Raw genomic sequence first — 17,664 nt, forward strand, 5'->3', positions numbered from 1 at the left:
ATAAGCGGTAGAAAAATGGATGGAATATAATACAAGAACAATACTCTAAACAAAAACAAGAAAAACTCCTGTACACTAACAATACTATGAGACAATAAAAATAATAATATTAACAATAATAATAGATTAGATTTATATCGCGCTTTTCTATTGTTAGATATTCAAAGCGCTCACAGAGGAGTTGGAACCCATCATTCATTCATTCACACCTGGTGGTGGTAAGCTACATCTACAAGATGAGACAAAACACACACACACACACACACACACACACACACACGGGCCCAAACACTCTCTGACCATACACCTTTCTCCCATCGTGCTGAGGGCATCACTCTTTTTCCTCTTCGTACTTCTTCAGTACTTCTTTTTTAAATAGTGTTTTAAATTGAATCAAACCGGAGACTTCAGTGGATTACGTGACATCCTCCTGCAGCTCAAAGAGGCAGCTGTGATCTTGGCTCTTCGGCTTCTCTCAGAGACACTGGCGTTCCCCGCAGCCATCCGACTTTCAGGCATGACTTTACAATCTCAATAAAACACTATTAAATAAATAAGCGGATGAGGGATCTTCCAGAATTATCCAAATAAATATGTCTAATTACATCTAAAACGCTCCCACTGCAGTCGCCTTTTTTTTTTCTTCTTGTGTTTCACTCTAACTTTCCTCATCCACAAATCTCTCATCCTCGCTCGAATTAATGAGGAAATTGTCGCTTTCTCAGTTCAAATAGCTCTTGCTGCTGGTGGCTATGATTGTAAACAATGGGAGGATGTGAGGAGCCCTACAACCCGTGACGTCACACGCACATCGTCTGCTACTTCCGGTAAATGCAAGGCTTTTTTATTAGCGTCCAAAAGTTGCGAACTTTATCGTGGATGTTCTCTAATAAATCCTTTCAGCAAAAATATGGCAATATCACAAAATGATCAAGTATGACACATAGAATGGACCTGCTATCCCCGTTTAAATAAGAACATCTCATTGAAGTAGGCCTTTAAGAGTTGACAATATCAGAATACCGGCAAAAAAGCCATTATCGGACATCTCTAATTTTTTTGTATACAACACAGATAGTGGCGGCTGCTATGGACGCTCTATTAGCATGTATGTAAGAAGGGACTTGTGAATGTTTGGTCCTTAGGAACAGAAATCCTCAACTCCAAGGCTCGGGTGGTCTTCTGCTCCCTGGGGGTCTTCATGAGCTCTGCCATAGGGTACATGCTTATGCCACCGGTGGCGTACTTTTTGCGCTCGTGGAGGATGCTGATGATCCCCATGGCCGCCTCAGGACTGATAAACATACCGCTGTGGTGGTGAGAAAACTATTTGGCATTGCTTCGGCCATCTTGCAAATATTTGACAATATTCACTGAAATTATTATTTTCATAAATGACTATTTACTCTATAAAGTGTTTCCTCGATGTACGAGTATGCAGCCGCTAGGTGGCGCTGAAAATGGCACATTGAACCACCACTTTTTAGCAGTCCCTCCAAGATTTTGCTGGCTCTTTTTGTGACTTTTCAGCAGTTTTTGTTTTTTAGAAAGTTGCGACAAATATTTTAAATTTGGATGTTTTAAATATATATATATTTTTAAATACTGTAACATGGAATGGATTTTCCGTCAGTGTTTCAAGTGATCCATTTCACCTTAACTTGGAAAGCATAATTGTAAAACCAATAATGTGAACTTGATGTTCTACTCGTTTTAGACTTGGACTTCCTTTTTAATTGTCATTGAAATTTGAACTTTACGGTACAAAGCTCAGTAGAGACCTAAAAGTAGACACTGAGTGACAGTCTAACCTACCTTTTTAATCATTATAACCAACATTATGAATTCTTTCATACTTATAATTGCAGAAAGAAACTCCACTATCGCTACTATTTGAGCTACATGCTAACATTGCATTTTAACATCATGCTCGGTTGGCAACACGAGTATAGCTATGTGAGCTACATGCTAACAATACATTTTCACATCATACTAGGTTAGAAATACTAGAATGTCTCTATGGGATACATACTAAAATTATAATTTAACATCATGTTAGCTTAGCTACTTGCTAACATTACATTTTGACATAATGCCAGGTTGGCAACATTAGCATAGTTATGTGAGCTACATGATAACATTACCTTTTAACACCACACTAAGTTAGCAACAGTAGCATCGCTATGTGAGCTACATGCTAACATTGCATTTTAACATCATGCTAGGTTAGCATCACTAGAAAATCTATGTGAGCTACATGCTAACATCACATTTGAACAACATTAGTAAAGCTATGTAAGCTACATGCTAACACTACATTAGAACAGCATTAGTAAAGCTATGTAAGCTACATGCTAACATTGCAGTTTAACATCGTGCTAGGTTAGCACTGCAGGAAAATCTATGTGAGCTACATGCTAACATTACATTTGAACAACATTAGTAAAGCTATGTGAGCTACATGCTAACATTACATTTGAACAACATTAGTAAAGCTACGTAAGCTACATCCTAACATTACAGTTGAACAACATTAGTAAAGCTATGTGAGGTACATGCTAACATTACATTTGAACAACATTAGTAAAGCTATGTGAGCTACATGCTAACATTACATTTGAACAACATTAGTAAAGCTATGTGAGCTACATGCTAACATTACATTTGAACAACATTATTAAAGCTATGTGAGCTACATGCTAGCATTACATTTGAACATCATGCCAGGCTTGCAACACTAGTATAGATAGCTGTGTGAGTTACATGCTAACAATACATTGTCACATCATGTTAGGTTAGCAACACAAGAATATCTATATGGGCTACATGCTAACATTATAATTTAACATCATGTTAGCTTAGCTACTTGAGCTATTTGCAAACATTACATTTTAACATAATGCCAGGTTGACAACATTAGCACAGTTATGTGAGCTACATGCTAACATTACCTTTTAACACCATACTAAGTTAGCAACACTAGCATCGCTATGTGAGCTACAGGCTAACATTGCATTTTAACATCATGCTAGGTTAGCTTCACTTGAAAATCTATGTGAGCTAAATGCTAATATTACATTTGAACAACATTAGTAAAGCTATGCCAGCCACATGCTAACACTACATTAGAACAGCATTAGTAAAGCTGTGTAAGCTTCATGCTAACATTGCAGTTTAAAATCATGCTAGTTTAACACCACTAGAAAATCTATATGAGCTACATGCTAACATTACATTTGAACAGCATTAGTAAAGCTATGTAAGCAACATGCTAACATTACATTGAACAACATTAATAAAGCTATGTAATCTTCAAGCTAACATTACATTTTAACATCATGCAACATGCTAGGTTAGCAACACTCACATAGCTCTGTAAGCTGCATGCGAACAATATAATTCAACATAATGCCTGGTTGGCAACATTAGCATAGTTAAGTAAGCTGCATGCTAACATTACCTTTAACCATAATGCTAGGTTAGCAACATTAACATAGTTATGTGAGCTACATGCTAACAATACATTTTCACATTATGCTAAGTTAGCAACACTAGAATATCTATATGGGCTACATGCTAAAATTATAATTTAACATCATGTTAGCTTAGCTACTTGAGCTGCTTGCTAACATTAAATTTTAACATAATGCCATGTTGGCAACACTAGCATAGTTATGTGAGCTACATGCTAACATTTCCTTTTGACACCATACTAAGTTAGCAACACTAGCATCGTAAACAATTAGTAAAGATATGTAAGCTACATGCTAACATTACATTTTAACATCATGCAACATGCTAGGTTAGCAACACTGGCATAGCTCAGTAAGCTAGATGCGAACGATACAATTTAACATAATGCTAGGTCCGCAACATTAGCATAGTTATGTGAGCTACATGCTAACATTACATTTTCACAAAATGCTAAGTTAGCAACACTAGCTTCGCTATGTGGGCTACATGCTAACATTACCTTTTCATATCATGCTAGGTTAGCAACACTCGCATAGCTCTGTAAGCTACATGCGAACGATACAATTTAACATAATGCCAGGTTGGCAACATTAGCATAGTTATGTTGGCTACATGTTAACATTACCTTTTAACATAATGCTAGGCTAGCAACACTGGCATCGCTATGTGAGCTACATGCTAACATTACATTTTAACATTAGTAAAGCTATGTGGGCTACATGCTAACATTACATTTTAACATTAGTAAAGCTATGTGGGCTACATGCTAACATTACATTTTAACATTAGTAAAGCTATGTAAGCTACATGCTAACATTACGTTTTAACATTAGTAAAGCTATGTGAGCTACATGCTAAGATTACATTTTAACATTAGTAAAGCTATGTAAGCTACATGCTAATATTACATTTTAACATTAGTAGAGCTATGTGGGCTACATGCCAACATTACATTTTAACATTAGTAAAGCTATGTAAGCTAAATGCTAATATTACATATTAACATTAGTAAAGCTATGTGGGCTACATGCTAATATTACATTTTAACATTAGTAAAGCTATGTGAGTTACATGCTAACATTACATTTTAACATTAGTAAAGCTATGTAACCTTCATGCTATTACATTTTATCATTAGTAAAGCTATGTAGGCTACATACTAACATTACTTTTTAACATTAGTAAAGGTATGTGAGCTACATGCTAACATTATATTTTAACATTAGTAAAGCTATGTAAGCTACATGCTAATATTACATTTTAACATTAGTAAAGCTATGTAAGCTACATGCTAACATTACATTTTAACATTAGTAAAGCTATGTAAGCTACATGCTAATATTACACTTTAACATTAGTAAAGCTATGTGAGTTACATGCTAACATTACATTTTAACATTAGTAAAGCTATGTAAGCTACATGCTATTACATTTTATCATTAGTAAAGCTATGTAGGCTAAATGCTAACATTACTTTTTAACATTAGTAAAGCTATGTGAGCTACATGCTAACATTATATTTTAACATTAGTAAAGCTATGTAAGCTACATGCTAATATTACATTTTAACATTAGTAAAGCTATGTAAGCTACATGCTAACATTACATTTTAACATTAGTAAAGCTATGTAAGCTACATGCTAATATTACACTTTAACTTTAGTAAAGCTATGTGAGTTACATGCTAACATTACATTTTGACATTAGTAAAGCTATTTAAGCTACATGTTAATATTACATTTTAACATTAGTAAAGCTATGTAGGCTACATGCTAACATTACATTTTAACATTAGTAAAGCTATGTGGGCTACATGCTAACATTACATTTTAACATTAGTAAAGCTATGTAAGCTACATGCTAACATTACGTTTTAACATTAGTAAAGCTATGTGAGCTACATGCTAAGATTACATTTTAACATTAGTAAAGCTATGTAAGCTACATGCTAATATTACATTTTAACATTAGTAGAGCTATGTGGGCTACATGCCAACATTACATTTTAACATTAGTAAAGCTATGTGAGCTACATGCTAACATTATATTTTAACATTAGTAAAGCTATGTAAGCTACATGCTAATATTACATTTTAACATTAGTAAAGCTATGTAAGCTACATGCTAACATTACATTTTAACATTAGTAAAGCTATGTAAGCTACATGCTAATATTACACTTTAACATTAGTAAAGCTATGTGAGTTACATGCTAACATTACATTTTGACATTAGTAAAGCTATGTAAGCTACATGTTAATATTACATTTTAACATTAGTAAAGCTATGTGGGCGACATGCTAACATTACCTTTTAACATTAGTAAAGCTATGTGGGCTACATGTTAATATTACATTTTAACATCATACAACATGCTAGATTAGCAACGCTAGCGTATGTAAGCAACACAAAAACATTACATTACAAAAGTTTGATTAAAATAATATTTGAAATTGGATTCAGATGTTGCACGAGGATATCGGAGGGCCGATGAATTATGAATGAGTTCATACCGACAGCCATCAGACTGTAAAATACATATGTTCCTTGACTGCACTTAAATGTAGAATAGATTTATATTATTCATATATTATGTATATAATATATGTTATTTATTATTTATTATTATTATTGTTTATTGTGAACGAACTGTGGTTCTGAATTTCCCCCAGGGATTAACAAAGTACTTTCTATTCTATTCTAAAGCTCCACTAATCAATGTGGTGCAGGTGGATCCCCGAGTCTCCTCGCTGGCTGCTCTCTCAGGGCCGCGTGGAGGAGGCGGAGGCCATACTGAAAGTCGCCGCTCAGACAAATCAGGTTGCCACCCCAGACGCCATTTTTACAAAGGCTGAGGTAAAAAAAAAAAAATGGATTATTTCTTAAGGTTTGGGTAGTGATTTGAAGTGAGTATTTTTTGTGTGTGTCAGATTGAAGATGCTTTGAGGATGAAAGAGAAGAAATATAACATCAAAGACATCGTGAGCAGCTGCAATGTTTACAGCGTCACCCTGTTGTGTCAACTTCTGTGGTAGGACTCTTATTCATCCATCCATTTTCTACCGCTTATTCCCTTTCGGGGTCGCGGGGGGCGCTGGCGCCTATCTCAGCTACAATCGAGGTGGCGACTTGTCCAGGGTGTACCCCGCCTTCCGCCCGATTGTAGCTGAGACTCTTATTTCATTGTGTCTTTCTTATGTGCTACAGCAGGGGTCACCAACGCAGCGCCCGCTGGACTGTTCTAAAAATAGCTCAAATAGCAGCACTTACCAGTGAGCTGCCTCTATTTATTTACTAGCAAGCTGGTCTCGCTTTGCTCGACATTTTTAATTCTAAGAGAGACAAAACTCAAATAGAATTTGAAAATCTAAGAAAATGTTTTAAAGACTTGGTCTTCACTTGTTTAAATAAATTCTTTTTTTTTTTTTTTTACATTGCCTCTTATAACTTTCAGAAAGACAATTTTAGAGAAAAAATACAACCTTAAAAATGATTTTAGGATTTTTAAACACATATACCTTTTTACCTTTTAAATTCCTTCCTCTTCTTTCCTGACAATTTAAATCCATGTTCAAGTAAATTTATTTTTTTTATTGTTAAGAATAATAAATACATTTTAATTTAAGTCTTCATTTTATCTTCTGTTTTTTTGACGAAGAATATTTGTGAAGTATTTCTTTACACTTATGATTAAAATTCAAAAAAAATATTCTGGCAAATCTAGAAAATCTTTAGAATCAAATTTTAATCTTATTTCAAAGTCTTTTGAATTTCTTTTAAAATTTTTGTTGTGGAAAATCTAGAAGAAATAATGTTTTGTCTTTGTTAGAAATATAGCTTGGTCCAATTTGTTATATATTCTAACATAGTGCAGATTGGATTTTAACCAATTCAGAACATGTCATCAAAATTCTAAAATTAATCGTAATCAGGAAAAATTACTAATGATGTTCCATAAATTATTATTATTTTTTTTTTCAAAAAGATTCGAATTAGCTATTTTTTTCCTTCTTTTTTTCGGTTGAATTTTGAATTTTAAAGAGTCGAAATTGAAGCTAAACTATGTTTCAAAATGTAATTTTCATTTTTTTCCTCTCTTCAATTAAGTCTTTTTTTCATCATTTATTCTCTACAAAAAACCTTCCGTAAAAGGAAAAAAAATGTACGACGGAATGACAGAGATAGACATAGACATAGACATATATATATATATATATATATATATTTGTTTATATATTTATTAAAGGTTAATTGAGCAAATTGGTTATTTCTGGCAATTTATTTAAGTGTGTATCAAACTGGTAGCCCTTTGCATTAATCAGTACCCAAGAAGCAGCTCTTGTTTTCAAAAAGGTTGGTGACCCCTGTGCTACAGCAACATTAACATATATCAGCTCGCTTTAATGCTGTATGTGTCACACACATTCAACTTGCTTTTATGTGGCCTTGATGCTAGTATTTCAAAATGTGTCTGAAACTTTAATGACTCATTATTAGGGACCGAATGTCCCTTTGTGACGGAGGACCCTATTGAATTTCTAACGTTTTATTCTTTCTTTCCTTATTATTATTCCGCAGCTTTGAGCTGTAATTTGACCCCCTTAACATGCTTCAAAACTCACCACATCAGGACTGGCGAACATTGCGATTTAATCAAAAAACCTAACCCCAAAACTAAAAATTGCACTCTAGCGCCCCCTAGGAAGAAAACACAGACAAAACTGCCTGTAACTTCCAGCAGGAATGTCATAGCGGCATGAAACAACAACCTCTATGTAGGTCTCACTTAGACCTAGATTTCATTCAGGGACATCCTTCAGCAAAAATCAACAGGAAGGTTGCAATTTCCCCTTCAAAACTAAAGTTTTGTAAAAACACTCACCCTTGCCTCTTTGAGCTGTAATTTGACCCCCTTAACATGCTTCAAAACTCACCACATCAGGACTGGCAAACATTGCGATTTAATCAAAAAACCTAACCCCAAAACTAAAAATTGCACTCTAGCGCCCCCTAGGAAGAAAACACAGACAAAACTGCCTGTAACTTCCAGCAGGAATGTCATAGCGACATGAAACAACAACCTCTATGTAGGTCTCTCTTAGACCTAGATTTCATACAGTGACATCCTTCAGCAAAAATCAACAGGAAGTTTGATATTCTCCCTTCAAAAGATAAGTTTTGTAAAAACACTCACCCTTGCCTCTTTGAGCTGTAATTTGACCCCCTTAACATGCTTCAAAACTCACCACATCAGGACTGGCGAACATTGCAATTTAATCAAAAAACCTAACCCCAAAACTAAAAATTGCACTCTAGCGCCCCCTAGGAAGAAAACACAGACAAAACTGCCTGTAACTTCCAGCAGGAATGTCATAGCGACATGAAACAAAAACCACTATGTAGGTCTCACTTAGACCTAGATTTCATACAGTGACATCCTTCAGCAAAAATCAACAGGAAGTTTGCAATTCTCCCTTCAAAACATAAGTTTTGTAAAAACACTCACCTTTGCCTCTTTGACCTGTTATTTGACCACCTTAACATGCTTCAAAACTCACCCAACTGGACAAACACAGCATGACTGGCGAAAATTGCGATCTATTTAAAAAACCTAACCCCAAAATTAAAAATTGCGCTCTAGCGCCTCCTAGGAATAAAACACAGACACAACTGCTCTTAGGAAGAAAACACAGACAAAACTGGCTGTAACTTCCAGTAGGAACATCGTAGAGACATGAAACAAAAACCTCTATGTGGGTCTCACTTAGACCTACATTTCATACATTGACAACTCCCAGGAAAAATCAACAGGAAGTTTGCAATTCCCCCTTCAAAACAAAAGTTTTATGAAAAATGGTCACCTTTTTTCAAACATTATCTCCTCTGAGCGCGTTTGTCTTGTCTGCTTCAAACTACCACAGGAGAGAGATTGAACCCTCCTGATTAAAAGTTGATGAAAGAGTTTTTATTACTGCTACGGTTTTGATTTTATCAGCCTTCAAAGAACCGCTGCGCTGAAAACCATTTCAAAGATGGCCGCCGTGCACAGACACAGGGAGGTAGATGTTTTTTTTCCTGTTTTTTTTCCGTACTTTCTGCTGCTGGTGCACACGCACCAACATTCATGAGGGAGGGGCTGTGATCGTCTATACCAAGATGGCTGTCTTGTCTCGTTTTGAAACACTAGCAAATATATGTGAGCTACATGCTAACATTATAGTTTAACATCATGCTAAGTTAACAACATTGGCATGGATATGTGAGCTACATTCTAACATTAAATATTAACAACATACTAGGTTAAAAACACTTACAAATATAAGTGACCAAAATGCTTACATTACATTTTAACATGATGCTAAGTTACCAACACTACTAGCATGGCTATGTGAGTTACATGCTAAAGTTTGATTTTAACATCACACTCTGTTAGCAAAACTGGCATGGCTATGTGAGATACATGCTAACATTAAATGTTAACAACATGCAAGGTTAGAAACACTAGCAAAGATATGTGAGCTACATGCTAACATTACAGCTTAACATCATGCTAGGTAACCAACATTACCATGGCTATGTGAGCTACATGCTAAAGTTCAATTTTAACGTCACGTTAGGTTAGCAACACTGGAGTAGCTATGTGAGCTACGTGCTAAAATTAAAAGTTAACAACATGCTAGGTTAGAAACACTAGCAAATATATGTGAGCTACATGCTAACATTACATTTTTAGCATCATGCTAGGTTAGCAACACTAACATGGCTATGTGGGCTATATGCTAAAATTCAATTTTGACATCATGCTGGGTTAGCAACAATAGCAAAGACATGTGAGCTCCCTGCTAACATTACTTATTAACATCGTGATAGGTTAGCAACACTAGCATAGATATGTGAGCTCCATGCTAACATTGCATTGTAACATCACGCTATGTTAGCAACACCGGCATAGATATGTGATCTCCATGCTAACATTACATTTTAACATCACGCTACGGTTAGCAACATGATCATAGCTATGTGAGCGGCATGCTAACATTAAATGTTAACAACATGCAAGTTAGGAACACTAGCAAATATATGTGAGCTTCCTGCTGACATTACATTTTAACATCATGCTAGGTTAGCAACACTAGCATAGATATGTGAGCTACATGATAACATTCCATTTTCAAATCATGCTAAGTTAGGAACAGTAGCATTGCTATGTGACCGGCATGCTAACATCAAATGGTAACAACATGCAAGTTAGAAACACTTGCAAATATATGTGAGCTACATGCAAACATTCCATTTCAACATCACGCTAGGTTAGCAACACTAGCATAGGTATGTGAGCAAACATGTTAACATTACATTTTCAAATCATGCTAGGTTAGCAACACTAGCATTACTATGTGAGCAAACATGCTAACATTACCTTTCCAAATCATGCTAGGTTAGCAACACTACCGTAGAAATGTGAGCTACATGCTAACATTACATTTTCAAATCATGCTAGGTTAGCAACACAGGCATACATATGTGAGCTCCGTGCTAACATTACATTTTAACGTCACGCTAGGTTAGCAACACTAACAAAGCTATGTGCGCTACCTGCTAACATTACATTTTCAAATCATGCTAGGTTAGCAAAACAAGCAAATATATGTGAGCTACATGCTAATATTACATTTCGACATCACGCTAGGTTAGCAACACTAGCATAGATATGGGAGTTACCTGCTAACATTACGGTTTGAAATCATGCTAGGTTAGCTTACTCACTGAAACGAAAACTGCATGATGGTAATATTCTAAAACTGGCATCATATTTTCATATGATGCCTTTTCCCGCAGGTTCGTCATCACCCTCAGTTACTACGCCTTGATCCTCAACACCTCCAACCTGCACGGCGACCCCTACCTGAACTGCTTCCTGTCGGCGGTGACGGAGGTGCCGGCGTACCTCATCGCCCTCCTGCTGCTGCACTTCTGCTACCGCCGCCTGTGCCAGTCCACCACGCTGCTGGTGGGCGGAGTCATGATCCTGTGCGTCCACCTCATTCCCATAGGTAAGGACAGGTGACTTCCTGTCAAGGAGCACAACAGCTGATTAGCAGTCAGGCAGCCATGTAGTCCTGTTAAGTGGTTAGAGTGTCCTCCCTGAGGTCGGCAGGTCGTGAGTTCAAACCCCAGCCGAGTCATACCAAAGACTATAAAAATGGGACCCATTATCTCCCTGCTTGGCACTCAGCATCAAGGGTTGGAATTGGGGGTTAAATCATCCAAAAAGGACTCCCAGGCGCGGCCACCGCTGCTGCTCACTTCTCCCCTCACCTCCCAGTTGGTGAACAAGGGGATGGGTCAAATGCAGAAGACACATTTCACCACACCTAGTAAGGGTTGTCCCGATCCGATATTTGGACCGGATCGGCCGCCGATATTTGCCAAAAAATGCGTATCGGGAGAGCATGGGAAAATGCCGATCCAGATCCAGTTTTTTTTTTTTTTTTAAATCCTGTCCGTGTTTTCCAACGCACCGATTTAAATAATACATTCCACTCTTCTGCTGCTCCCTCAGCTCCGTTCCGCATTTTCCAGCACACCTTCAACACATCCACAGGTCTGTGTTCTAACCGTTAAGACGGCCATGTGTATTATAAGTTACGGTAAAAATGTCACCTGTGTGGGATTATTTTACCCTACAAAACGAAAAAGATGAAGAGGTGGAGTGCAAAACATGCCACGATAAAGTCAAGCGTGGTGGTAAAGTTGTAAGACATTTTAATGACTCTTTAGAACATGGGTGTCAAACTTTGGCCCGCGGGCCAAATTTGGCCTGCCATGTAATTTATTTTGGCCCTTGAGACAATATCAAATTAACATTAGAGCTGGCCCGCCGGTATTATACAGCGGCGGTGCATTCACCGCTAATTCTAATACTTGCCAACCCTCACGATTTTTCCAGGAGACTCCCGAATTTCAGTGCCGCCCCGCCCGAAAATCTACCGGGGCAAGCCTTCCCCTGAATTTCTCCCGATTTCCACTCGGACAACAATATCAGCGGCGTGCCTTAAAGGTACTGCTTTTAGCGTCCTCTACAACCTATTGTCATGTCCGCTTTTCCGCCATACAATCAGAGTGCCGGCCCAGTCACATAATATATGCGGATTCTACACACATACACAAGTGAATGCAAGGCATACTTGGTCAACAGCCATACAGGTCACACTGAGGCTGGCCTTATAAACAACTTTAACACTGTTACGAATATGCACCACACTGTGACCCCACACCAAACAAGAATGACAAACACTTTTCGGGAGAACATCCGCACTGTAACACAACATCAACACAACAGAACAAATACCCCAAATCCCTTGCAGCACTAACTCTTCCGGGACACTACAATATACACCCCCGCTACCAACAAACCTCGATTTTGCATGTCAGTATAAAGTTATATAAGCCTTGCTTGTTCAATATTCAATGCAAAATCGAATATTGATTTTGGGTCCCTATTAAAAGGTTAAGTTGTTCAACTTTGGCCGGCGGCTTTGTTCAGTTTAGAATTTTGGCCCACTCTGTATTTGAGTTTGACACCTTTGCTTTAGAGTGAGAGGCTTTTTAGCACAGCCTCACTCATCATTGATGAACGCTGGAGCAGGCTGACACCTGAGCATCTTGAAGTGCTCGTCTTTGTTAGAAAGAATCTCCCCATTATGCTTGGACTTCAATTGTTTGCCCCCCTGACTGGGGCAAACAATTGAAAGGAGTGTGTAGATAGTTTATTTATTTGTTTTTTTTAAGTTTACACTTGTTCAAGAGCAAGTATTGATGCTGAGTTATAGACATTTTATCCCACTCAGGTTGTTTGTGTGTTTTGCTTTTTTTAATGTTTACAGCATTATTTGCACTTTATACTGTTCACTTTTTTACTGTTCAATGATCCCATTTCTGTTTGTCATGTATACATTTTTCTATTTTGTGTTTATCCTTGAACACCAACCATTGTGTATTATTCAAACTCACCTAATTCAGCTGGCTAGTTGTTATCAAGAGTACTAAAACCCTTTTCAACATGAATCTGACAACTAAGTAGGCTAAATAACTGTAAACTTTAATACATGCTCGGATAGGCCAGTATCGGATCGGAAGTGCAAAAACAATATCGGTATCGGATCGGGAGTGCAAAAACCTGGATCGGGACATCCCTACACCTAGTGTGCGTGTGACAATCATTGGTACTTTAACTGAACTAAAACTGGTAGAGTCAAACAGACAGCAAAGGAGTGCCGCCTGAATCAACAGCACACTCTGCTGGTCGATGCCAGTACTGCACTTGCATCAGGTCCGCAACACAGAGACGACCACAGCATTCTTCATGAATATATGATCATCAAAAATACAAGTAGAGTAAATATGACAGCACTTGGGGCCACTTTCCCAATTAAAGTAATGCCATACAGTGTGTTGCGTATTAACAAATAAAATCATAGCTTGCTTATTTCTATTTTCACGCGCTTTACTCTATTGACACTGTAAAACAGGGGTCACCAACTTGTTTGAAACCAAGAGCTACTTCTTGGGTACTGATTAATGCGAAGGGCTACCAGTTTGATACGCACTTAAATAAATTGCCAGAAATAGCCAATTTGCTCAATTTACCTTTAACTCTATGTTATTAAAAAATAGGTATTTCTGTCCGTCATTCCATCGTACATTTTTTTTCCTTCTACGGAAGGTTTTTTCTAGAGAATAAATGATGGAAAAAACACTTAATTGAACGGTTTAAAAGAGGAGAAAACACGAAGAAAATTAAAATTAAATTTTGAAACATAGTTTCTCTTCAATTTCGAGTCTTTAAAATTCTAAATTCGACCGAAAAAAAAGAAGGGAAAAACCAGCTAATTCGAATCTTTTTGAAAAAAATTAAAAAAATAATTTATGGAACATCATTAGAAATTTTTCCTGATTAAGATTAATTTTAGAATTTTAATGACATGTTTTAAATAGGTTAAAATCCAATCTGCACTTTGCTAGAATATGTAACAACTTGGACCAAGATATATTTCTAACAAAGACAAATCATTATTTCTTCTAGCTTTTCAAGTTTATTGTTCTTCGGTCAATGGTCAACAAAGCAAAAAAAACAGTTGTACATTCATAGATTGAAAATAAAAAGTTGTACATTCATAGATTGAAAATGAAAAATGTTACAGACCGAAAGGGTTTAGGCTGAAGTTAAACACTTATTGCGCCTAACCCTATAAACAAATTCAAGTACAAAATAAACTTCCGAAAGTTATAAAAAGTCCTTTGCACAACATATTATAAATACACATTTTAAACAACATTATAAACAACATCATAAACAACATGAACGTAGTTCAATTGTATACACAGTACAGGCATGTGAAATATCCCTGTGTACATATAAGACCTTTGCACTAATTATATATACAATATACACAAACAATTGTACTTCTATTATTATTTATATCTCATGTTTAATTTTTAATTAACATTAATCGTAGTATTAACTACAATGTTAATTCAAGAGTGATATATTTTTTCAAGACATTGGTCTTAAAGTGTTTTTTAAATGTGTGAATGGAAGTGGAACATTTGAAGGAATCATCCAAGCTGTTCCACAGTTGAACTCCTCTAACAGAAACACATCTACTTTTTAAGCTTGTTCTTATTTTTGCTTTCTGAAAGAAAGCTGAACCTCTGAGGTCATAGGGATTCTCTCTAGGTTTAAATCTCACTTGTAAACATCCAGGCAGCATGTGGTTATGAGCTTTAAAAGCCACAATAGTAGTATTGAGGTCAACAAGATCGTGCAGTTTTAATGTTTTTAATTTAATGAACAGAGCATTGGTATGGTCATGATAATTCGCATAAGTTACAATTCTAATCGCTTTCTTTTGAAGTAAAAATATAGAGTTGATGTTTGATTTGTAATTGTTTCCCCAGATTTCAACACAATAGTTAAGATATGGGAGTATGAAAGAATTATATAACATGATAAGAGCCTTTTGATTCACAGAGTTTTTAATTTTATGTAACATAGCAATATTTTTTGCCATCTTTGTCTTAAGTATATTTATGTACAGTTTCCAATTTAATTTATCATCTATATATATTCCCAAAAATTTTATTGAATACACCCTTTCTATCTCCATATCATCAATTCTTATATGGCGCTGTATGTTATTTTTCCTATTTCCAAAAATTATATATTTAGTTTTATTTAGGTTGATTGATAATTTATTGGCATCAAACCATTGCTTTAGTATGTGGAGTTCAATCTCTACAGTCTCTAGGAGTTGGTCAAGGTCTTGCCCAGAACAGTACAGACTTGTATCATCAGCAAAAAGAATACAGTTGAGCTTTTTAAGTATTTTGGAAATATCATTAATATACAGTAAAAACAATTTTGGCCCCAGTACAGAACCTTGGGGTACTCCATGTGTTATGATCTTTTTGTCTGAATCTACATTGTTCATATGCACATACTGCTCTCTCCCACCAAGATAACTTTTCAACCAATCATGAGCAAGACCTCTGACACCATACCTCTGCATTTTGTTTAAAAGTAATGTGTGATCAATGGTGTCAAAGGCCTTGCTCAGATCAATAAAAACACCAACAGCAAACTCCCTCTTATCAATTGCAGTGGTTACCTCCTCAACTAGTTCCATCACTGCCATGGAAGTGGACCTGTTAGATCGAAAACCGTATTGGTGTTCACTTAGCAAGTGATGCTTATCAATAAAACTGTCGAGTCTTGACACAAATAATTTTTCAAGGACTTTTGAAAATTGTGAGAGTAAAGAAATAGGCCTATAGTTTGTGAACTGATGCTTATCTCCACTTTTGAAGATGGGAATGACTTTTGCCGTTTTCATTTTCTTTGGGAAGACACCTTTTATAAAAGAAATATTGCAAATATAAGTGAAGGGAACAGCTATAAAATCAACAACTTCCTTGATCAGAGAAAAGTCCAAGTCACAGCAGTCTGTTGACTTCTTGTTTTCCTGAGAATTTACAATTGTTTTGATTTCACTTTCATTAACGGGGGAAATAAAAAACGATTCTAAATTGTTTTGAATGGTTTGTTCATTAAATTTTGCACTATTTTCAGGCTGTACAATTTCATTTGCTAGATTAGGTCCAACATTTACAAAAAAATTGTTAAAAGCATCAGTTATCCCTTTAGGGTCATTTATAGTTAGATTATTTTCTATAAAATAGCTAGGATGTTCCTTATGTGTCATGTTTTTTTTCTTAATGATACCATTTAAAACTTTCCACATACCCTGGATGCTATTTTTATGTTGTTCTAATAGGTTACAGTAATATGTTCGCTTGCAGTGCTTTATTATTTGTGTTAACTTATTTTTGTACGTTTTATATTTGTGTTCAGTTTCTTTGGTTCTGTACTTTAAATGTCTTCTGTAAAGATAATTTTTCTTTTTGCAAGACTTCAGTATTCCTCTTGTGATCCACGGTTTGTCTTTAACGGTGCTGTCTTTAATGACATGTTTTTTAATTGGACAGTGCTTATCGTACAGTTTTATGAAAATATTGAGAAAAGTTTCATATGCCTCATCCGGGTCTGTGGAGGTATAAACCTCCCTCCAGTCTTGGGCACATAACTCAGACTTGAATGCTGCCATAGTTTCGTGTGTTTGATGTCTAATAAATCTATATTGGACAGCTTTTTTATCTTTTCTCCTATCAAAGAAATCGTGGAAAATGCTGAATACAGGTAGATGATCGCTTATATCATTAAATAGTAATCCTGCTGTTATTTGATTCTCCGGTTGATTGGTGAAAATGTTATCGATCAGTGTGGCAAAGTCTACGGTTATTCGGGTTGGTTTTGTTATAAGGGGAAAGAAATTATTACTGTACAATCCTGTTATAAAATCTGTTGTTTTGGTACTGTCCATGGGATTCATAAGATTAATATTAAAATCACCGCACACAATATGGATTTTATTTGACTTACTAAATATATAATCAAGTTTTTCATTGAATGTATCCAAACATGATCCAGGTGTTCTATAGACACAACTGACGTTTATTTGTTTTGATTTTTCTACTTCGATTTCTACAGTTATACATTCAAATACTCCAGCAATAGCAGTAGATTTGCTTTCAATCTTCCAACATTTTAAATCTTTATTTACAAAAAGT

The 17,664-nt window shown here is 35.9% G+C and overlaps 1 protein-coding gene across 1 annotated transcript in view; it reads left to right on the plus strand.

Moving 5' to 3' along the window:
- Nucleotides 1–17,664, plus strand: part of LOC133545118 (organic cation/carnitine transporter 2-like) — a 39,501-nt gene that overhangs the window by 14,461 nt on the left and 7,376 nt on the right. The window contains exons 4-7 of the mRNA XM_061890472.1: nt 1,146–1,317; nt 6,204–6,330; nt 6,405–6,505; nt 11,314–11,528. Of these exons, the coding sequence (XP_061746456.1) occupies nt 1,146–1,317; nt 6,204–6,330; nt 6,405–6,505; nt 11,314–11,528 (615 nt within the window). The remainder of the gene's footprint in view (nt 1–1,145; nt 1,318–6,203; nt 6,331–6,404; nt 6,506–11,313; nt 11,529–17,664) is intronic.

The sequence above is a fragment of the Nerophis ophidion genome, linkage group LG28 (genome assembly GCF_033978795.1).
Source record: "Nerophis ophidion isolate RoL-2023_Sa linkage group LG28, RoL_Noph_v1.0, whole genome shotgun sequence".
In the NCBI taxonomy this organism is placed as follows: Eukaryota; Metazoa; Chordata; class Actinopteri; order Syngnathiformes; family Syngnathidae; genus Nerophis; species Nerophis ophidion.